Source organism: Pungitius pungitius, chromosome 2 (assembly GCF_949316345.1).
Source record: "Pungitius pungitius chromosome 2, fPunPun2.1, whole genome shotgun sequence".
Classification (NCBI taxonomy): Eukaryota; Metazoa; Chordata; class Actinopteri; order Perciformes; family Gasterosteidae; genus Pungitius; species Pungitius pungitius.
In genome coordinates, this window is record NC_084901.1 from 28,902,168 (window position 1) to 28,924,019 (window position 21,852).

At 48.2% G+C, this 21,852-nt stretch overlaps 3 protein-coding genes across 5 annotated transcripts; 1 reads left to right on the plus strand and 2 right to left on the minus strand.

Moving 5' to 3' along the window:
* Nucleotides 1–219: 219 nt before the first annotated feature.
* On the minus strand, nt 220–7,401 carry pld7 (phospholipase D family, member 7). Of its 2 annotated transcripts, none has more exons than XM_037462578.2 (12): nt 7,270–7,401; nt 6,683–6,790; nt 3,644–4,606; nt 3,333–3,520; nt 2,753–2,912; nt 2,568–2,682; nt 2,010–2,137; nt 1,729–1,926; nt 1,421–1,560; nt 1,163–1,328; nt 984–1,083; nt 220–691 (listed from the first exon to the last, which is right to left on the minus strand). In XM_037462578.2, exons 1-12 carry the CDS (start codon nt 7,396–7,398, stop codon nt 492–494), a joined length of 2,595 nt encoding a protein of 864 aa, XP_037318475.2. In that variant the 5' UTR covers nt 7,399–7,401; the 3' UTR covers nt 220–491. The 2 variants fall into 2 exon arrangements, with proteins under 2 accessions (XP_037318475.2, XP_037318476.2); XM_037462579.2 differs by lacking the exon at nt 7,270–7,401 and adding an exon at nt 6,982–7,256.
* Nucleotides 7,402–7,658: 257 nt separating this feature from the next.
* On the plus strand, nt 7,659–12,659 carry gpr137 (G protein-coupled receptor 137). 2 transcript variants are annotated; one of them, XM_037462582.2, is made up of 8 exons: nt 7,659–7,777; nt 8,630–9,089; nt 9,182–9,231; nt 9,345–9,591; nt 9,972–10,121; nt 10,283–10,408; nt 10,513–10,631; nt 11,148–12,659. In XM_037462582.2, the coding sequence occupies exons 2-8, from the start codon at nt 8,727–8,729 to the stop codon at nt 11,242–11,244; spliced, it is 1,152 nt and encodes a 383-aa protein (XP_037318479.2). In that variant the 5' UTR covers nt 7,659–7,777; nt 8,630–8,726; the 3' UTR covers nt 11,245–12,659. The 2 variants fall into 2 exon arrangements, with proteins under 2 accessions (XP_037318479.2, XP_037318478.2); XM_037462581.2 differs by having other exon boundaries at nt 7,669–7,777; nt 8,712–9,089.
* On the minus strand, nt 12,520–20,444 carry syvn1 (synovial apoptosis inhibitor 1, synoviolin). The gene is made up of 16 exons (XM_037462580.2): nt 20,124–20,444; nt 18,548–18,690; nt 18,357–18,449; nt 18,082–18,234; nt 17,747–17,795; nt 17,230–17,333; nt 16,721–16,847; nt 16,530–16,629; nt 16,299–16,364; nt 15,042–15,158; nt 14,664–14,821; nt 14,322–14,459; nt 14,091–14,228; nt 13,728–13,911; nt 13,381–13,502; nt 12,520–13,298 (listed from the first exon to the last, which is right to left on the minus strand). The coding sequence occupies exons 2-16, from the start codon at nt 18,677–18,679 to the stop codon at nt 13,099–13,101; spliced, it is 1,881 nt and encodes a 626-aa protein (XP_037318477.1). The 5' UTR covers nt 18,680–18,690; nt 20,124–20,444; the 3' UTR covers nt 12,520–13,098.
* Between the last annotated feature and the right edge of the window lie 1,408 nt (nt 20,445–21,852).

Here is a 21,852-nt window from a genome sequence, read left to right on the forward strand (position 1 = left end):
CTCTTTCATTGTGCTTTGAAAAGAAGGTTCAAGTTCTACTGGATGTTTCAGTAGAACATCCAGTAAACTGCTCAGTCACTAAAGCATAAGGTCCCTTAATGACAAACGGTGTCAGGCTTTCAACAGATGACCCGCTAACAAAGTGAAACCATTCCCCATCGATACAGTAAAACACACGTTCTCTTCCCCAACACAGAATGCTTTAATAAAAAAAATAAAAAAGCGTGCTCACTATTTGCTGCCAAATTGGGTTTCTTCGAGAGTCGGAATATTTACAAGCCTTACAGAACATGGCATGTGGTTTTACAAAAAACATTAACAGCGGCAGGTGAGTATATTTCAAAAAACCTTTTATACAAAAACCAGGCATTTGGCTGTGAAACAGCCATAAAATAAAGATTGCTTGTACAGCCGGCGGATTCTACAGAAGCCGAAAAAAAGTTCAAGTAGCAGCAGCAGCAGCAGCAGCTCATGTATAAGGCAAATGTGCTTTATTCGGTGCGGGGGCAGACGTCCACGTCGCCCAGAGAGACACCGCTGGCATACTCAGACTGCCAGTCTCTGAGGAAGAGCTCCTCCGCTTGGCTCTGCAGGGTCTCTTGGCCTTCTTCAACCACGGAGCCGGTCTGGTTCACCACCAGGCCTACCCCGGCTGTCTGGGAGAAGTAGTTCTCCGACCAGTTGGACGTCCCTGTGAATATGGACACATCGTCAGGTGGTACCAATAGAACGCGCCGGGAAATGTATCCTCGTATGGGCTCCTTCAATTAAAAGGAAAATGTGAGGTTGATGTGCAATGAACAATGAACGTTTTCTTCTCTGAGCAAAGCATCACGTTTTAGAGGCAAATTAAATGCATGAATTATCATCCAGAAAATATATGATGTTTCCCCCTGGAAGGTATATCTGTACTAAATATAGTTATCTAACTTGAGTTATGTTTAACTTGGACCGGGCAAGGTCAGTAGTTGGTACCAGCATACCTATGTAGACCACTCTGTCCGTGACCATGTACTTGGCATGATTGACTCGTGCAAAGGGAATCCTCATCTGCTCCGCTGTCGAAGTCACTCTGAACACTTTCTGCATGGACAAAACAAATCAAATCAAGAGTTTAGGATCCATCAGCATTGAGTCTAAGGTGCTGTGTCACCTAACGCACCCCTTCTATGTCGCATTTCAGCGGAGGCCTGTTTAGTGCCAGCAGGGACTGCAGGAAGGGGAACATGGAGGCCGGGGAGTGCTTCCAGCAGCTGACCAGGAGGCGGACCTGTACGCCTCTGGTGCAGGCGGCAGCGCGCAGGGCCGAGTCGATGTCCGGCCAGAACCTGAGAGAGAGAAGGAGAACCGAGCCGGTTCAGAGCTGTGTGTAGCGGCGTGACACCGCAGCAGTGATCACTGGCGTCGAGCGACTCGTCACCTGAGCGGCTCCGTGTACTGAGACAGGGGCAGGTAGTCCATGACGGAGATGTGAACGAATCTGTGGGCGTCGCCGATGACGGACAGGATGGTGGAGAGATCGTCGGAGCGGCCGCGGGCGGAGATCTGCGGGGGGGCACTCTGCAGGAGACGGATGCAACACAGGAAGTGAGGGACATGGGAGCGACCAGAGGACATACGTTCTCAGGATATGTATTTAGAGATGTTTATATGTCAGGCTTGGATGCATTGTAATATCTGCATCACTTTTCCCATTGGAGGAAGCGTGCAGAGCAGACCCCTACTTACAGACAGGTAGACTTGCGCAGGCACGCCGTTGAACTTCAGGCGCAGGGGATTCTGGGAGCTGGACAGGGCGGAGAGACGAGCAGGCCAGTACGGAGGCAGGGAGCTCGGGCCACCGATGCTCCAGTACACCTCAAAGATCCGAGAGGCGTCCTGAGCCAGGCAGCCGCAGTCCTCCACCGACAGGCCGACCTCCTTCACCTCGATTCAACAAAGCACACGGGGGCGCGTTAGCTCCGCCACCGCTGAGGCAGATGTGTCATCAGACGCAGACAGCCAGCTACCTGACTTAGAGAGCGCCAGTCCATGTTGGCACTACCAAGGTAGAAGTGCTTTTGATCCACCACCCACAGCTTGGTGTGCACGATGCCTCCAGTTACGGCCTTGAGGTCGACCTCTCGGACGTCCGCACCTGAGAGTACAACAAAAACACCCGTATGAGCAGAGAGGGCTGCAGAGTCAGTTTTTACTATATTACACCAGACTTAAATTCAGGAAAACATTCAAATGTAGTTTATAATTCTGAAGATCAAATTGGATTCTAGTTTTTTAAGCATTATTTTGGCATATTGCTTCATTAATTTGCCCAACACGTTTTCTGTTGAGCCATTATTTGTACCACTGTTAGCTAGCCAGCTAACAATATTGTGTTCTGTTAAAGAACACACAGCAGATTCAAGTTGGATTAAGATTAACAGAGCTCTGATAGTTTTGCAAAACTCTATCTAATCTCAGGTGGACTGTATTGGTGTTGGTGTAACCCATCCTCAATCTGTGTGTTTTACTATGCACACGATGTGGCCTAGTTCGGTTTCACTTGTAGGTGCACAGAGGCAGGGTACCTGCTGCAGCCAGCTCCGCCGTATCTTCAGTGGAGGTCTGCGGCGCGTTGACGGCGATCCGGAGTTCCACACCTTTGGATTTGAGCTGTTTCAGCTGCTCAAACACCAGTCTTCCCTTTAAAAGGCATAGAAGCGTTAACACACATTAGCGGGTCATAACATTACTGCGTCGCGACGGAGCTGACCTGAGTCTCAGAGGGGTCCCGGAGAGTGAAGTAGAAAGCTGCGATGTGCACCGAGCTGTTGGCCTTGTCCAGCAGATGTAGCCAGCTGTCTGCGATGCTCCGTCTGGACAATGGAGCGGACTGGTAGAGACCCACTGGGATGCTCTCCACCAGCTGCACTCTGTGCAAAGAAGGGAGAGGGGGCACACTCGAGCCTCAACCACTTCCAAAACAAGACAAAACAGGATTCTGCAGTCGACTTAAACTAGAGACCGTTCACAATGCTCAGCTTCTCGTGTGTCTGCTTGAAAACAAATGGACAGCGTCTGGGCCCTCCGTGCTCAGGTATCAGGTCCCAAAGAAAAGTTGTTTCCTTCAAAATGCTTCTGCCATGAGTTCAATTCAAAATGTTCCCAATACACTCCAACACCCCCCTTCCCAAGATCTTAGAGCTTAACCCCTCAGAGATTTACTGATCATGACATGATGATGCATGTACAAATTACATAATTTACAAAATTTACAAACGTACAAAATTTTGTACGTTTTAATTCATTCATTCGAACGTCTTCCCCCACGGGATGAGCAGAAACAGGCTTACCGACAATCGGTGCTGCAGGGCTCCGGTACCAAGCCGAAGCCCTCCAGCCAGTGCAGCTCCAGCTGAGCTGCGAGCTGCTCCACAGAGAGGGGGAGGCCATAGTGCCAAACGTGCTGTCCAAACCCCCCCAGGAGCAGCAAGGTGGTGGGCAGAAAGCAGAAGAGCGCCACACTGAAGCATCCTGAGCTCTGCGGAAACAAGACCAGCTCCAGTTTATCTCGAGGTGGAGCGAGTTGCAGACAGGAGGCGTTACCGCAGGGCGCCCTCCCACTGGGACATCAGGAAGAGGCAGTAAGCTCAACACGACTCACCTTAGCTGATCGAGTTGACTGAGCCCTGGCGGGCTTCTCTAGCGCCACAGGAGAGCTCAAGTTGCCGGCGTTGGCTCGTTCCTCTGCGAGACCTGCAACCTGTGGCGGCCGTGTAATGAGCGGTTTGCTACGGCGCTCCACTGAATGGCGTTCCTCAGCCTTCTCGTCCGCAAACTCATCGTCACATTCGTTGTCTGACGAGGATCTGCTATCCTTCGATCCAGACGCGTGCATCGGCTCCGTCTCCCACGGCGGCTGTTCGTCCATGATGGCCTCCTCTCCGCTGTCATTGGTCGTGTGGAGCAGGTCCTCAGGCGCCGACCTCTCCGTGTCTCCAGAGGCAGTGAGGGTGACCTCGCTTCTGCCCACGACTGTGTCCTCCTCGTCTGGGTCCTCCGGTGACTTTTGGCCGACGGGGCCCTCCTCTAGTCGGCGAGATGTGGGAGCGTCCTGTTCGCTGCCGTCGGCTTCCGTTTGAAATGCTCCAGGCTGGATTTGCTCTGAGACAGAAGGCCGCGCCCCTCCCTGCGGTCTGATGGCAGGCCGGGGGGTCACGGCCAGTGAAGAGTAGTCCGTGGGATCGGGCAAACCCCACCTCTTGGGTGCTGTAACCGGGGGACCTGGTGCTGCTGCTGCTGCTTCCTCCAGACAAACATCTAGGGCGCTGATCGTCGGCAGGGGGGGTGGCCTCGCTCTGACGTCGGACGGCTTGGAATTCAAGGCTTGCGCACCCCCACCTGTGACTTTCCCTGAAGACTGAGCTCCAGGCCCGACGGGGTCTTTCTTGGCGGCAGGCGGCTCCGGGGGCGGGGCGGCACTGGCCGGCCGTTTGTGGAAAGTGGGGATCCGGGAGATGGGCTTCCCGCCTTTGCGGTTCATGTCTTCTTTCTCCTCGAGCTCGGTTTCCCCCGCCTTGTTGTCAACCTGCAGGCGGTCCAGCACAACGCTGCAATACTTCAGCTCCTGAGGAAGAACACACAAACCAGTGGCTTTAAAAAAAAAAAAAAAAATCATTTACATTTTTCAAGCCAAAGCGACTCGCAACAAGTGCATTCAACTGAGAGGGAATTTAAAAAAAGTACAATTCCTTCAAGAAAGCCAAACTACAAAGTGCTATAAATAATGAGTGAACAATAAGTGCCACCATAAGTGCTAACATGGTATAGTCGGTTGAGATGATGACACCCTTAGCTGCCCATAACGCCTGAAGGAACTTTTGTTTTTTTAAAGCCCGTAGTTAAAAAGACATTCACAAACTCATAGTCATCTTGGTCCCTTCCCTTGACACTGTAACAACAACACAATAACACTGTACATTACCCGGAGAGGCTTCCGTAGCCAAACCTATTCAAATAAGCTCTCTACCTGGTACACCTCAGCACGGTGCTGTCCTACTTCTTTATGAATAAGACACGAGTTTTACCGTGGATACAGCATTCTTCAACTTTAGGTTCCCATGGCAGTTAGAGCTGGACTCTCAACTTGTTTTGCTTCAAGCATTTTTCATCAAACACCCTGTGGCAACATTCATTCTGTATTCCAAAGAAGAAAGACGGGGTGGCTCATCGGGGCGTGGCCGCTCCACGGGTCACATTTCTGCAGCTGCAGTATTTGTTTTACAAGACGTATTGTAGTCCTCCTGTTAACGATGACACATGACTCCCAAACAGTGTTTCATTTACTTCACATTGAATGCCACCGAACATCTGCCACCACGTCTATTAAGTGACCCCCCTGTTAAACTCTTCATCCGTTTTTACATGGCACAGTAGAACAGTCCCTGCTGTGAATAATTCATGGTGGATTCCATTGACCTGCTTCAGTCACAGGTCCCTGTTACTGTGCATGCCGGCTCTTTGTCACACGTGGATGGAACAGGGCCCTCGTTAATGTCTTCATCAGTAACACCTGTGCTGGAGTTACAGTCACACTTGTGCTTGTCGCCAAACCACGAGTAGCTTTAGCTGTGTCTCAAAGTCGAGGCACGCAGCCCCCCAGGAGCCGATTTGGAGAACATCGGATCAATCCTTTGCAGCCCAGCATATCCCATCATGCAGTGCGGGCCGACGAGAGTTTTATCTATTCAGGACGGAGGCTGGTGATCCGACAGCATGGAAGAGTTAACACTAAGAATTATAATTCACTCAAATATCTACTGATATAAATTATATAAATATAATGAAGTGTTTCCCTTACTATTATAACAGCGCCCCCCCCCCCCGAAATTATCCCCCGCCCCCTTGAAAAAGTGTCGGATAAAAAAAAAAAATCTCCACGCACAGCAATTCCACTGGTACACGTGTGCTCATATGTCCATACATGCGCACACGTGTACCAGTGGACATACATCCGGCCCGCCGGGTGACATTTATCAAAACAAGTGGATCAAAGTGAGCTCAGGCAGACAAGTTATGACCCTGAAATATCTTTACATTTTGTTGTGTTTTACTGAGGCAGGAGGAAGCGGTATCAAGCTGAAGGAGAACAATGTGTGTGTATTGACATTAAGCCACGGTGGACATATTCTGTAATATTTTACAATTACAATAACTTGTATCCTATGCAAGAAAAAAAGTCATTTGTGTTTGCTGTGGTGGTTTTTATTGACAACATTAATGGAATCTCTTCTGCCTTACGATTGCAGTATTACTTTTAGCTGAATGTAATTCTAAATTAGGAAAGTATTATGCATCAACTTAATTAATTTGAATGTAAAAAAAAAATCTCTCAGCCTGAAATAAATCGTGCTCCGGAGAAGCGCGTCTACCTAAATTAAATAAAATAAGGGTTTTAAGGCTTTTGTTGTTAAGCTCAGCAGGTTGCTAGGCAACGGGTGCGGGTAAGGTAATGCTGATGACGCAAACTCAGTTCAGCGGTCTGGCCTCAGTTCAGCCTATGCTGAACTTAAGGCTCAGCGGGGTTAAGACCTTCCAGCTCCATCCCTGTCCCCGCGTGGCTGCGTGGACCACAGGGATCGGTCCCACACAGCCCGGGTGACAGCCAGGTGTGTTTGTTTGTGTGAGGTGGATTATATCCTACCGTTACACCGGCCTCCTCTGAAGTCTCCTCCTCCGAATCATCGGGGACACTCGGCTGTGTCTCCGTCCCCTGGCCCCAGACCAACTCAGAGCCCGACTCATCAGACTCCTGAGGGGACAGGATCGGTAGCGTCCAGTTAACGAGGGAAGGGAGACACCGTCACAAAGCATCGGTTATATTCTATGCTGTGCGATTCAAGGGCGAGTATCATAATCTACAAAAAGTCAAAATGTTGTGTAACCTCCAGGTAACGTTAGTTAACGCGGGTAGAGCGAAGAGGAAAAGAATCAACAACTTACCATGATGCAGCAACACTGTGGGTAATAACGTCAGGCAGTTAGCTATTAAAGTTTATGCTAACCAGCTAAGCAGATATGGCGTAACGTGGTAAGTTAACGTCCGTTAAGGGCAAGTAACGGGTTGAGGCCGGCTGGTGTAATAAACCGCCCTGTTTTCTCTCTCTGCCTGTTGAGCTAACGTCGCCGCCGTTGACGTTAGCGAGCGAGCTACGTGGCCGAATGCGAAGTTTTTTTCCGCAGCAGGGGGAGGAAGAGGAGGCGGAAAAAGCGAGTAATACCAATACCCACCTCATACAGGGGCATCCCGTGCGGGCGGGCCGACTTTCTCCGCGCAGCCGGCGGCAACGCGTCCTGTACCTCGAGCTCGCTCGACCACCCCGGGCCGACGGATCTTCTGGATCGCAGCCGCATCGGCATCTCGGAGCACGTTAACAATGCAGCCCCAACAACGGACGGCGCGCGAGGGGCAGTGGCGTTAATGAGAGGCGACGGTGGCTAACGGCTAAAGTTGAGCTGGAAAATATTTGCATTGAAAGGCTGCCGGTGTTGTTGGAAAAACGTTCTCATTGACTTAAACCACCCCCCATGTAAATATTGAATATAATATAAACACGCCGTGCGTCTTGAGATAGGACAACAAAAACTTGAAGAAACCGCGATTTCCTGTCCCCTCTGATTGGCGGTTGGATTCAAAGAGATGGCTCCGCCCCCTTTGACGCACGTAGCCCAGCCGACACGGAAACAACAAACGGGGATTACCGTCGTCTCTCCTCCAGCTGCGTTCACCTCGAGAACGGTTTGTTATTATTATTATTATTATTATTACAAGGTTACTGGCAGCTTATACGTTTGGTGACCTTACTTGAGAAAGCAAAGCGTGTCCAAGTCGCGGCTGGGAAGAGTTGACAATCCTTCTTTGTTAATAATGTCGGTTTCAGTTAGCCGAGCCGTAAATCGGCTGTGTGAAAGGAACCTGGTTGTTTGTGTTTTAAAGACGCGCAGCGAGCTAACTGGGTTTACTGGTTCTCAAAGTCACCGAAAAGTACCCAGGGCACGCGGGAACTGTCCCACGAGCAGTAGAGTTCTATATGAGTATGACATGTTGATGGCGATTTTTAGAATGAAAGAGAAACGTTGAGCTGTTGGGATCCGTAGAACCTCTCGTGTAGGTGTCACCTGTTGCCATATATGTTGTCATATGATTCAACTTATAAGGTCATCTCTAGTTTACATCAACGCAGAGGCTGACACAACTGTATCCCATGGTAATGACGTCACTGTGATGCTGCAATGTTGTTGACTTCTGCTTGAACTGGTTGTGAAATACTAAATAAATGCACGTTAAAACTATTGAGGCCAGTGTGAAGAACAGCTGTTTAACAATTTATTTTTCTGGATTTGTCCAACCCAAACTATGGTTTAAAGGTCTTATGACCTATGATGAGGTTTTTTTTAGTTGTTTTGCTTCAAATAAGAAATATAAATGTCCCCCTGCCCTGAAGTTGTAAACCTAGAGGAAACACTGCATGGTGTTTACTGTCTCATGCTCCAAGTGTACAAGGGTTATGAAGGAGGACATTCTTCCTCCACGTGGCCCCTCTCTTGCTCGGTGCTCGTGACCTGCTGACCCCTGGTGTTTTTCTCTCAGGTCTCCCATGTGAACTGCTCGTGCTGATAGTGGGATGATCTAGCAGGGTTTTTTTCTTTTTTTTTCTTGTGATGCGGGACAGTTAGTCAGTACTCCAATGGAAGCTCCTCCCAACCCGTCCTCCCCGCCGGTCCCAGTTCCCCTTGGTCCCGCCGTCACCCCGTCGGTCAAGCTCAGCTTCACCATCCTCTACACCACCCTGTACGCCGCTCTGTTCCTGGTGGTGTACGGGCAGCTCTGGCTCCTCTACCTCTACAGACACAAGCGATGGAGCTACCAGAGCGTCTTCCTGTTCCTCTGCCTGCTCTGGGCGGCCATCCGCACCACCCTGTTCTCCTTCTACTTCTGCAACACTCTGCAGGCCAACCACCTCCCCGCTGCCGCCTACTGGATGCTCTATTGCTTCCCTGTGTGTCTGCAGTTCTTCACTCTCACTCTGATCAACCTGTATTTCACTCAGGTGAGGCCGGGTTATTGTCTTCGCTTTCAGCTTCATTCCCAACGTCCTGTGTTTGTGTTTACTCCGTGGCTTATTTCTCTCTTGTACCCCAGGTGCTGCTCAAAGTGAGGGAGACGTACAGCTCAGACGTGGATAGAGGGCTGTAAGTTTCATGCAACCTTTTTTTGCCTTTTAGAACAATGAGATGCCAGTGTCTCGCTGTGAGCCCCCCACCTCGGTCCCCACTAATCCCTCAGCCACTCCTGTCCTCCTCAGGTTGCTGGCGCGGTGCGTGTACGCCGCCCTGTGCGCCGTCTTCCTCTGTGTCAACGCGGCCTGCGCGGCCCTCAGTGACAGAGAGGGCAGCGCCGGCGGCGGGTCTAGAGAGCGGACCTGGAATCTGGTCCTGCTTCGAGTGCTGGTCAACGACTTGCTCTTCATCCTGGTCGCCGTGATGCTGGCCACCTTGCTGCTGCTGCTGACCAGGCACTCGCGCTCCGCCAGCCCCTACCTGATGAGCAAGGTGTGCACAGCGTCGGGCCCTGACTTCATTTTGAGTAAAACGTTGAAACGGGCGTAAATGAAAGAGAAGCTGCCCATTAACGATGAGGCGTTCTCTTAGCCTCGTCTCGCTATGTCGAGCCGAGGCCAGTGAACTTGATGACATCATACGACATCATCGGGGTCAGGCCAGCTTTGGGCTCGGAGACTACACATTTAAAACTGGAAAATGTGGGTGGGGCTAAATGAAGGGAATTTTGACTTGCATCGTGGGGATCCCATACAGCACATGTGATTGCAGCGCACCATAAAACGTACGCCACTACCTTTTATTTGTCCTTCCGGTTGACTGGTGTCCCCTCCCTTCCCCTCCCCAATCATCCCCCACCTCCACTTTACCAGGGGACCACGGTGTGCCGCACAGCCACACTGGGAGCCGCGGTGATCCTGTTGTTTGCCAGCCGAGCCTGCTACAACCTGACGGTGCTCATTCTGTCCCTGAGCCGCCGAGTGGAGTCGTTCAACTTTGACTGGTACAACGTCTCCGACCAGGTGAGCGTCTGAGTCCAAAGCGCAGTGAATGGTTCCAGTTGGCCGGATGTCAATATTTCCCTATCTCCTAAACCCCCGGCGATAAGCCGTGGCCAGTAAACAAGCAAACACACTTCTAGAGACGTGTGTGTGTGTGTGAATGTGTGTGTTTGTGTGTGCAGGCTGACTTGCAAAGCGAACTGGGCGACCAGGGCTACCTGGCCTTTGGGGCCATCCTCTTCATATGGGAGCTGCTCCCCACTAGCCTGCTCATTGTCATCTTCAGAGTTCGTCGGCCGGCTCAAGAGGTAAACGGCACAGTCGGATTTAAAAAACAACAACAAAAAAACCTGGAAAGGTAGAGGAAGTCTTTTTGTAAAGCTGCGTGTTTGTGGTTGCCTTTTTTCCACAGACCAGCAGCATGGCCGTCAACAACAGGGTCCTACCTCGTCCGTATTTCTTTGATGACCCTCAGGGCAGCAACGAGGATGGACCGGTTCCATGGGCGCGCAGTTCACATCCACACTCCAGGTACTGTCATCACACTGTCAGTCAGTTCTTCAATCAACAGAGAAATATGCACCCGCTTTTTGCATTTCCTGAATGATTAAAGGTAGTTATTAAGGAAACCCACTGCCATCATTCCCTGCTTCTCCAATACGATCCCTTGCTGATTATCTCATGAAGGGCTGCACCGTCATTTCAGTCGTGGATAAACCTGCAGATTCTTTTTGACCGCCAGTCAAACGCAAAGGTATTCACTTTTACTCTGATGGAAAGGAACAAAACGCAACACGTTGGAGCTCAACACGATCATCAAAGTTGTTGAGGACTATTTCCCTGCTGATGAATGGATTTGGCTCTAATTGGAGGACATTATAAATACAGTATCTCTGGACAAAACAAGGAAAGGCAATCTGTAGGCCAAACCATTTCTTTAGATTGAGAAAAAAGTTGGTAGATTAATCACTAGAATCCAGAAGAGGTTAGTTAAGTTGTTTTTTAGATAATGCATGGTTTGGTGTTCTTCTTCTCACCCCCTTTCAGCTGGTACGGATCCGAGTCTGCTCCCCTCCTGTTTGCCAGCAATCCTCCGGACCAAAGCCACCAGCACCACTCGTTCTACTCCACCCCCCAGAACTGACCTGCGCCTCTCGACACTGTTGGGGGTCGTCGTGCCCCCACCGACGTCCATCTCAAGGGCGAGCCGCACACAGCTGCCAGCGAGTAGCACCTCCCCCCCTGTGGACCTTTTTTTTGCACTGAAGACCTCTGGAATTCATCAACAAACAATGAATTTGCACCTTGTAGTTTTGGAACAGAATGTATAGAATGAAAAATGTTTTATTGGCTCAAAGGGAACGAACTCAGTGATGCAGATCATTGTGATCAGTGACCGCACACAACGGCTAAAGTGAGATCACAGTGTGTTCGTTTTTATTTGAGAGAATTCATTGTCCTAACTGTTGAGCAACGAGGTGGACTAGCGTCTATTATTTCCTAACTATTGCACATTTAGCTTCCTAAGCATTCCTCATCAAACAAGAAAAGGTCCTCCCAGGAGGGACCCAACTTGCCGTCCCCCGACCAGCAGGCCACGTAGCGGAAAAAAGGGATTTAAGAGTGTGAGTCACGGCAAACCACGAGAGCAGAGTGCAGCCGTCACTGGCCGTCCAAAACGTGACGCAGTTTGCTGCAGCAGAATGGCGAGATCAGCAGTTGCGGCCGTACCAATACGCACTTTTGTAGAAAGGGATGCTCCTCTTATGCCGTGTGAAGTGTATGTAGTGATATCCTTTGACATGGTCTCTTCTACGCTGACACATTCCTCGGGCATTTGTCTCGCCGGGTTGTTTCCTGTAGGGACGCTGTTGGTTATTTTGGTTTGTATGTCACTTTGCAAAATGTTTCATCTTTATTTTAAAAATGATTCCCTTCCTTTGAAATTTTACTTTGTACATTTAACTTATTTTATATCTTTTACCATTTAATTGTAGCATTTGAATCCAACGTGATTGTTTGTATTGCAATGAGGCTTCCTCACAGCAAATGGCATATATTTTTATTTTATGTAAGCAGAAAACCAATAAAAAATATAAATGAGCTTGTTTCTAAGAGATGTGGATGTTACAAATTGTGTAAGTTATCATTGCCCATACTGTTCAAGGGATAACTTTAGAATTTCAAATGTTTTATTCATCAGTGAAGCCTTTATTTTACAGGTATGAAATTCCCAAATCATCTCTACGGCAGTTTTCCTGAATGTCATTTTGTATTCATTATGTGGAAAATGATTTGCGTGATCTTTATTTCAAAACATTGCTAGAAAATTACTGGATATTTATGTACTAAATGTTTATACATGAATTGAAAGGCAGAATTAAAAACTCTGCTGCAGAACCACACACACCACCGTACATGTGCCACAATCAGTCAAACAGTTTATTCTGCTTTATGTACAGATCATCCTATTAAAACTCTTTATACAGTATGTACACATTCAAATTCAGCTAAAGAGTGATGAACCTTAATGAAAAAAAAAAAAAACGAGCCAAAACAGCTGATCAACCTTCAACCTTCGTCCATTTGAAATCTCTGGAGGTGACACAGATCCAAGTGCTGTGTAACATGTGAACGCGGTGGGCGGGGCCACCCAGTTAAAACAAAACTCTGAGAGCGTGCCTCCACCAAGCTGATCAAATTGATGGGTTTTAAATCCCTCCGCCTGAATAAACTGAACAAACACCTGCAGCACTCTTATTGCAGTAGTTGTTGTGACATGGAGGAGAAAGGTGGTGACAAAACTAAAAACGGGAGTCGTGCTATTGCTTTCTGACACAGAAACGGTGCAGGGGGAGCAGTGCCACGTCTCCTCGGCAGCCCCATTCCAACCAATCCGACGGTCCGAGGAGGAGGCGATGGACCAAAGGGACCGTCTATCGGCTCAGAGTTTCTGCCGGTCCAGAGCGCCGCGTGTCACGAGTCGGAGCGCAACGGGTCAGTTGTCGGGAGGCGCGGAGGACGGAGTCGACGTCTCCAGCTTTCGGAGGCGCCGCCGCCTCAGCTCTGCGGCGTTGGGCTCTCCGTCCTCCCCCCCCGCCGCTCCTTCGTCCAGCTCGTCTTTTTGCTCCGTGTCAGAGGCGGTGGAAGTGGAGTCAGCCGGCTGAGGGGAGGCAGCCGCTCCGCCCACCTGCTCACCTGCAAACAGGGAAAGAACTCATTTCATCAGGAACCACATTTTTGCTTTTATTTAGTCAAACACCGTCAGGGGTTTACTTACTACTCGAGGAGCTGGCGGACTCCTTCTCTTGGCCGAGGCTGTCCGTACTGCTGCTGGCCGCGGCGGCGGCGGCGTCATTTGTCCCGCTCGCTGCTCCGGCGCCGCCCTCCGCCCGTGGAGGACTGTGGAGGACAGCAAAGGCTCAATGACGCATTCCCGCCTCCAAACTCAACTCAAAGTCTGCCGCCTTCAGTGATTTTAAGTGGTAAAACCCTACTCCGTTTCATTTCATCTGATTAGAATTTTCTGTTAAATATTTGACCCATATATTCAAACCCTCAATTCATAACACAGTTTGAAATAGGCTGCATGCAATCATCTAGTCATGCTGGAGGAGGCTCAGTTACGCGAGTGTGGTGACGGTGCTGAGGTAGTGGTGGATGTTGAGCATGGCGGCGTCCAGCAAGGTGTGGATGTTCTGGAGACACTGGAGTCGGGCCTCGAGGCCCCGCCGGCCCTCTGCCTCCAGCTCCCTCAGCTCCTCCTCGGACAGCCGCGACAGGGAAGGAGGCGGCGGAGGCATGGACGACACTGGAGAAGAGCAGAGGCGTTAAAACACATGAGAAAAAGGACCCAAAAGAAATTGCTATACATGTAGTGGCAAATACCATCACACACACACACACACACACACACCTTTCTTGATATCTTTTGACAATAAGAGATTTTCATGTAACCAAAGCGTACAAGTGCAAAGAGTCAGTGCTCACCGAAGGGAGGAGGGGGAGGCATCAGCCATGGTGCAGTGGGGAAGGGGGGAGGGGGGAAGGAGAAGGGGAAGCCGGGCATCGTCGGCCCTGGAGCTGCGGCGCCCGCGTCTGCAGGCGAGGAGGCGGCCTGGCTGGTGCCTGGCCAAACAAAAACACACCCGCTTATTGTTCATGTGAAATCAACCAATCCTCTTTGTGCGGCCGTGGATTGTTGGCTCGCGTCGTCCTTACCGGCTGCCTGCGTGCTGCCCTGCGGCGCATCGGCGGCACCCGGAGCTGCAGGCGCTGCGGCGGGGGGCGGCACCCCGGGGAAGGGACCCCAGAAGGGGAAGACGCCAGGCGGGAAGCCGGGTAACATGCCTGGGGCCACTGGAGAGGAAACAGCACAAAAGACCCTTACATGACCCCACGGAAAAAGAATCCCATAATGCATTTCCCAGAGGACGCTTCCAAATAGGTCTCTCGTTTCTAAAAGAAGCAGTCTTGATAAAGGTGTAAACGTTCTATCGGGTATCAGAATGTGCAGCGTTGTGTGAGTGGCTGCAGAGGAAAGGGGCCTGTCCCGACTCTCACCGTTGGCGGGCGGGGCGGCTGGGGCATTGGCAGGGGCCGCAGGAGCTGGGGGCGGGGCTTGGGCCTGGGCCGGCGTCTGATTGTTGTTGGACGCGCGGAGGACGTCCATGCGACAGGTCGGGCAGGTCTGCTGCCTCTGGAACCAGGAGCGCAGGCAGCTGTGGGGGGGGGGGGAGCGGTGACGTTATTCACAGGAACAAATAACACACAGATGGTTCACAAAGGTTTGGGTTCCCAGTCAAGGTTATTTGGCTTCAATGTGTGAGTACAGGAACTGTGTGCGTGCCATCTGTCACTGCAGATGCTGACCACGCCCACCGCCTATGTTTGTTTTGGTTGGTTTGCAGCCCAGCGCCTTTCCTGCTGACCAAGACGTACCTGGAGTGGAAAATGTGATTACATGGCAGTTTCTTGGCCCCGGTGACCATTTCCTCTCGACAGATGATACAGACGTTGTCAGAAGCCTGCAGATCTTCAGCAGTGGCATCGGGGTATCTGAACGCAGGCAAAGATCAGAATGCATAAGTTTGAGTCACAATATAATTTCAGATATATAAAGTCACTGAATAGCAGAGGTGGGAACAAGTCACTGTTATGCAAGTCACAAGCAAGTCTCAAGTCATTGCCCTCGAGTCCCGAGTCAAGTCGAGTCAAAGACGAAGCAAGTCCCAAGTCGAGTCACAAGTCAAAGCCAACAAGTCTCAAGTTGAGTCACAAGTCGTACCATTTTAGTTTCGAGTCATTTCGAGTCCTTTTATTATAGTGGGGACAGGGAACCCTGGGTGATGGTGCGCTGCCTCACAGACCTAGACTACGAAGGGAAGGGTAATGGTGGATCGACTGTGTTATAGTACTGTAACGCTCACCCCAATGCTGCAGCGTAAATAAGGAGGCGATGACTGGCTTGCAACTCCGCTGCATTTATTTATATAAAACAACTCAACTTCGGTCACTGTTGGCCGTCACCACGCCGGACGAACACTTCCGCATACACGGCCCCCCAAAACTCGGGTTGTCTCGCGTAACTACAGCTGGTAACGGAGCATAACGTGAACACATGCAACATCTGCATAACTGATTAACTAATAACTTTAACTCAGCTCATTACACTACTTTAAAACGGACGTTGACATAATGTTGGCGAGGATTTCCATCGGAGTCTGAATCCGGGTTCAAAAATCCCGATTTTTGTAACCATGAACGAGCTGTCTCGTTGATACGGTCAAATGGACTGCAGTGATTGGATGTCGTGCAGCGCGCGCTCTCTGCATACAGGCGGCGCACATGTTTTGACAGATGCAGATAAACAGAGCGGCGCGGCCGTGTGAAAATGTTTTCCCCCAGTTTTCATGGGAAGTAGCAAGTCTTCTCGAGTCAAAAGGCTCGAGTCCAAGTCAAGTCACGAGTCATCGGTGTTCAAGTCCAAGTCGAGTTGCAAGTCTTGTACGTTTTGTCGAGTCGAGTCTCAAGTCATCAAATTCATGACTCGAGTCTGACTCGAGTCCAAGTCACATGACTCGAGTCCACACCTCTGCTGAATAGCAAAGACCTTGCAGAGTTTGGCTTAGCTTTTATATATATATATATATATATATATTATATATATTTGCTAAAGTAAATAACCATGTAACTCACAATGTATTCATGTTACGGATTGCTCTCCGAGACATTATGGCATCCGTTACAGCTTTCTTAAACTGCCTGAGGAAAAAAAAAAGAGGAAAAATGTCATTAAGTGTGATTCTTTCTGATGAATTTACAGCCTGGAGAAACGGCTTCAATATTAAATTGCATCATCAAGATTCTATTTGACAGTAGTGAAAGTACCTAAAACACAAGAAAACAAACAGGCACACAGCCGCTCACCTCATGGCCAGATACATGGGCCGGATGGCAAAAAGGGGGAAGGTGTGGACCTTTATCATGATGGTCATGAAGGCAATGTAGAGCAGCACTTTGATGAAACCTGGGATAAAAAAATATATAAAAGTCTTAGTATGGCCAACAGCATTACACCCACACCGTGCGGTAGAAAGGTTGACTGCAGCAGCACGTACCGGTGAAGAGCTCGGTGTAGAGCATGTACACCGCCTTGTTGTCCCAGGGGTTCTCGCTCTGCAGGTCGACGGTGTGCAAAATGTACTTAATGAAGGTCGTCAGCACCATCGTCATCAGGATGGCGTACTGAAACGCAAATGTCGCTACATTTTGGACCAATTCCCTTACAGCAATAAGTTATAAATATATTGTCTAAACGTCGTTTTATTCTGATTGACTTTAAATGAACGGTAGGTTAAATCAACAGAGGAGTCCACTCTGCTAACTAAAGGGTCACATATGTGACGGCATTCAAAAGCATATAAAAAGGCTCACGATGCACCCAATGAAACGTTTAGTTGTTTGATTATTAGATAAAAATTATTGTTATTGATGCAATGAGATGTATTTTAATGTTTTACCTGACAACCATATGTCCTATTTAATTTATTCTTTTATGCCAGTGGGAAAGCACAAAATCGATTAATCGTCATGAATGAACTGAAGCAAAAAAAATAAGAGTCAAAACCTCAAATCCAAAAACAAGCTGGACCGAGGCTCCTCGGGTGATGATGCTGTGACAGGCGTGGTTGACAAACAGGAAGTCCAGCACAGCCAGCAGTCCAATGAGAGCTGCAGGAAATAGAAGAACACTGTGAGGTGTTCAGCAGACGCTCCATAGAAAACAATAGCTTTTTTTAGGGCAAGAAACAATGATGTGAAATTATGGGCCCGATTATGGGAATACAGTTAGAAATATGGACCATAAACTGCTATTACGCAATCCATTTTGTAGTAGTGATAAGCGTATTATGTTACGGTCTGTTAATGTCGACCATTCTGGTGGTTTGTTACTAGCTCTCTCAAACTGGTGCACCTGGCCCTGCGTGCACAACCAAACTGGTTTGCATACAGTTTCACTAGGCCAAGGGGGGTTTCTGATGTACAGTGGATGTGGCAGAAAGAGAGAACAATGATGAAAGATCTCAAAAAAGAAAAGACCAAGTCTGAAAGGGGCAGGCAGCGTTCTGATAACGTGTACTTACATAATACCCTGAAGTGAAAAATCCAAGATATGTTTGGACTCCGTTCCATCTGAAAGAAAAAGGTAATTATTTACAAAAGGTAGATAGTAACTTGGGTGAATTTAGTCGCTGAATTATGGATTGGGATTCTGAGTGTTCTTCATGTATGTGATGCATGTTGACCCTCTTCATCTCTTGTGTGCCGCCTCGCACTCAAGACATCTGTCCCATCGCTTTCAGCGCACTTTATTCTACCGTAAAAATTAATGTGCCGTGTACGAATACAGGCAGGCCAAGTAAACCGTGCGCTATGAGGAAGCGGTTTTTCCTCTCTCTCTCTCTCTCTCTTCACTCACAAAGTCCACCCGGTCCTCAGCCAGCCAGTGGAAGCACTTGAGGAAGAGCAGGAGCGTGAATAGGGCGACAAAGCGCGGGGAGAAGTCGTCCCTGAACACAGTGAACGCCAGGCACGTCTCGGTCACAGCATACCACGAGCGCTCAATGAGATGCTGGAGGCAGAGAGGAAAGATGCAACCACAAGTAGGCCGATTAGATGCAACTCAGACCATGTATTGCACATTAAACTGAATGTGTTACAATGAGGAAACACACAATACAATCAAACCACTACCTCCATTTCTGCAGCCCGTAGCTGTCCAAAAAAGACCTTCCTCATGAACTTTCCCAGCAGGAACACCAACACAAAGGCCTGAATGTACAACACCTGACGGCAGAGAGGAAAAGCGGATTTGTCACATCATCATTAATGTGGAAAACATGGGCAAAACAATGGATATAAGCCAGGCCGATCCCTGCCCTTACCGCCATGCTGGGGCTGCTCTTGGTCAGGTAGACCACGGTGGGGTAGAACTGGTGTTTGAGGAGGTAGGCGTGCGCCACCACGGCCCCAGTCAGAGCCAGACTGGTGGCGGTCACCAAGGCTGCTCGCGCCATTTTGGACTCCGCTACAGATGCCGCGGTGGGGAAGAGAGAAAGATGGTTGTTGCAAGTGAAAGCTGACGATCGATGCGGAGCGGCATGCAAATGAAGTCACTGCACTGTGCTGGTTCCTTTAGAACAGACATCACTCTGGTATGTTGATTTAACTGACAGATATGTAAGGATTATCTTCTAAAGCATATCTAAAAAGTCATCCATAATAATGACAACTTGTTTATAATACATCCTGAGCTCAACAACTAAAGTTGAATTGTGTTACAACACAAAAAAAGGGACAAAATTCTCAAGATCAATGTTGACAGATCCTGAGGCCCAATTCCGGAAGATTAAGAAATAAAGGAAAAGTACACCAGATGTATTTTTACTAATAGAATTACCTTGGTTTCCTTTTCTGGAAAAAGTTAAACAAAATGTAAATTTTGGCCGGACCGATATTGTCAAGTCGCATATCTCCGACATGGATGGTGTTATTTTGCATCCACGTGAGGAAATCTTCTTCATGGTAACTAACTAGTATACACCAAAACTACCATGACTGGCTCCAGTGAAAGCGATGCCGTAATGTGACGCTTAGTGATTGATGGAGCATATTTGCACTGCTTGTGTGCACAGTTTAGGATTTCCAAAGGGAGGGGATTTACATTAGCCAAATTATGGTTCCCTTACAGCTGGCATTAAGGCCTGTTAGAATGAGACCTAGAGAACTGTCAATCTGCAAGGTAAAAAGTGTTTATTTAGAGAACCAACTGAGAAAAAAAGTAAATAGTGTTAACTGGTGAATTACAACATTATAATACAATACATTTTAGTCAGAGCTGGGAGGATTAGTTGAATATGGTTGGTGGTATTTTATCAAGCCAGACACCAGAAGATGTTTCATGCGCCAATGCACGTCGTAAAGTGGTGAAGTGAAACTGACTTAATGCTGGATCGGCTTCATTTCCTCCTCCATAGATGCTAAGCAGGGCACTGGGTTAGCATCGTGTACACTCCCACTAATGGCAGCTATGGAATCCCCCGTGCAGAACTCCCATTGAATACAACGTAGCCAACTAGCTTCTTTCCGCTCATTTTAAAGCAGCGTAACGCCCACGAGTAACGCTAGTTTCGTCGAAAAGACGCGGCTCTCTTAGCGAACGAGCTCGCTGACAGTAACGCTAACGTGGCCAAATAAAGCCTTTAAAAACCCGAACAGAACTTGTGATAGCTCACCAAGAAAGCGAGCAACGTAACGCTAGCTGAGCTAATAAGCTAGCTGCGTACTTGTCGCCACGTCGAATACAAATGCGTTGGTATTAGTGACGACGCTGCACCCCAGAGTACCTAACGTTAGCTAAATGTCAGAGACAGGTAAGTAATTACATTAGATTAGTTAGCTAGCGCTAGCTAACGTTAGCTAGCGTGCAGGTAACAGCTGTCAGAGCTCCGCGGGACTCACCGACTCGATGTCCGCGGTAGACTCGCTCCTTGGTTAATGTGTCCGATGTCCCCTCGACTATTGAAATCTCTGGATTCTTCGCGACTACTTCATTTCGACCGTTTCCACGTAGCCCCTTTGTAACATGTATTATCCTCGCCCCTAACCGTCTGGCTACGTGTTTATCTTTGGCTTGCTCCTCGGGAGCCACATCACATCCGGCCGCTGGAGGTAATTTGACGCAAGAGGATTTTTTCAAGCATCGGCGAAAGCCTCCCCGTCCGGTACGCGGTGCAAAGAGCTCAGAGGAAAAGAAAATGGCGTAAACAGGGAATTCGTCAATGTTTCGGTGTAATAGGACGTTTCAAGTTGTACTTTATAAAGGTTAGGTGGCCTCAGACCCGCCTTTACGGAGTTTTACGGTAAATACCGACGTGGACCAATAGGAAGCCGCCGGGCTGGTGGTTCAGTTCTACATCACCGGGCTGTGGTGACAGTTCTGCGAGGGCAGGTGAAGTAATACGATATTATGAGATGCAAATATCACAATTTATTTCACTCATCTTTAAGATGTTCACAAATGTAAGTTTGTAAGTATTCACTTTCATCTTCTATGTTGAAAATAATATAATTTCCAATCTACTTGTTTCAAGTTTGGTCTTTCCACTTGATTGTTGCTGCTAAACCAAACAGCTAAAGATGATATACACTAATAAACTAGAAAGGATCAACTTAATTCTGCTTGGCATGATTTGACCTTTCCATTTCAGCCAGTAAAAGCTTTTTAATGAAACAGATTTTCATAAAAGGACTTTATTTATTTCACTAATTAATATGTGCTGTTGCTGTGTTGCTTTTACAGTTGCCACAACAATACATCTTTAAACTATTCAAACAAGCGTTATCATGGGTAGTCCAATATTTAATGGAGAGAACAGGGTGGCAAAGTGTTGGAATCTATCATTACTAGGTTGACATCAGTGACATGCTGGCTCCATCCTGATGACACACATTTCCACACGGTTCACACATATGATGGGTTTCCTTATTGCATCTTACTTAAATGTAAAATAGACAATTAAACATTCATTGTTAACAAATAACCTGTTTATTTCAGCGTGCTGATGAAGTCAATTACCTCTTAACACAATGCCTTGGTACCCACGTCAAAATTTTATATGCCCGCACAAAATCCATGAGTGCACAATATTGTTAATACAGTGAGTATGGAGAATAAATTCACCCTCGCTTTAAACCCATGAGCTCAAACAAGAATAAATAGCGCTGTCCATTGTGTGATTATATGATGGACGACTACTTCTGCTGCAAAGGATGTAACATTCACAATGTGGTTAGCTTAGGGCATGTTAAGCGTATTCAGTGACTGATCTCCCATATAAAAAACATCAGCTTGGCTTATATCATACAGAAGGTGTTCTGCCATTACTCAGCTGAATGGTGAACAAACTTGTGTCAGTCTTCTTTGTAAAAATTTGATGTTGAAACAAAATGATAAAAAAAGCGTTGGGTAAAATTCCATTTAGCCTGTCTGACACAAGAAAAAGTTGACATTTCTGCCGCATTAAAAAAACTACAGAGAAATAAAAACTTTTGAGAAATACAATAAAAACATGATGCAAAAAAAGTAAAAATTTGAACATTTGATCAATGTGATAGCAGACCCCTGTGATGTCCATGCCGTCGCCGCTCTTTCTTCGGGCCATCGCATGCAACAGCGCTGTCTGTCTGT

What these genes read in the sequence shown, in the direction of transcription:
- syvn1 (XM_037462580.2), bottom strand. Translation starts at nt 18,679, where the DNA reads ATGGCGCGAGCAGCCTTGGTGACCGCCACCAGTCTGGCTCTGACTGGG. An exon ending in AGCTTGTTTTTGGATTTGAG is followed by an intron (nt 16,848 to 17,229) that starts GTTTTGACTCTT and finishes TTTGCGTTTCAG; the next exon opens with TACGCCATCCTGATGACGAT. An exon ending in GCCTCCCCCTCCTCCCTTCG is followed by an intron (nt 13,912 to 14,090) that starts GTGAGCACTGAC and finishes GCTCTTCTCCAG; the next exon opens with TGTCGTCCATGCCTCCGCCG.
- pld7 (XM_037462578.2), bottom strand. Translation starts at nt 7,398, where the DNA reads ATGCCGATGCGGCTGCGATCCAGAAGATCCGTCGGCCCGGGGTGGTCG. An exon ending in CAGAGGAGGCCGGTGTAACG is followed by an intron (nt 4,607 to 6,682) that starts GTAGGATATAAT and finishes GTTCTTCCTCAG; the next exon opens with GAGCTGAAGTATTGCAGCGT. An exon ending in AGTCAACTCGATCAGCTAAG is followed by an intron (nt 3,521 to 3,643) that starts GTGAGTCGTGTT and finishes TTGTTTCCGCAG; the next exon opens with AGCTCAGGATGCTTCAGTGT.
- gpr137 (XM_037462581.2), top strand. Translation starts at nt 7,679, where the DNA reads ATGGCTCCGCCCCCTTTGACGCACGTAGCCCAGCCGACACGGAAACAA. An exon ending in CTGCGTTCACCTCGAGAACG is followed by an intron (nt 7,778 to 8,711) that starts GTTTGTTATTAT and finishes GATGCGGGACAG; the next exon opens with TTAGTCAGTACTCCAATGGA. An exon ending in TTCGTCGGCCGGCTCAAGAG is followed by an intron (nt 10,409 to 10,512) that starts GTAAACGGCACA and finishes TTTTTTCCACAG; the next exon opens with ACCAGCAGCATGGCCGTCAA.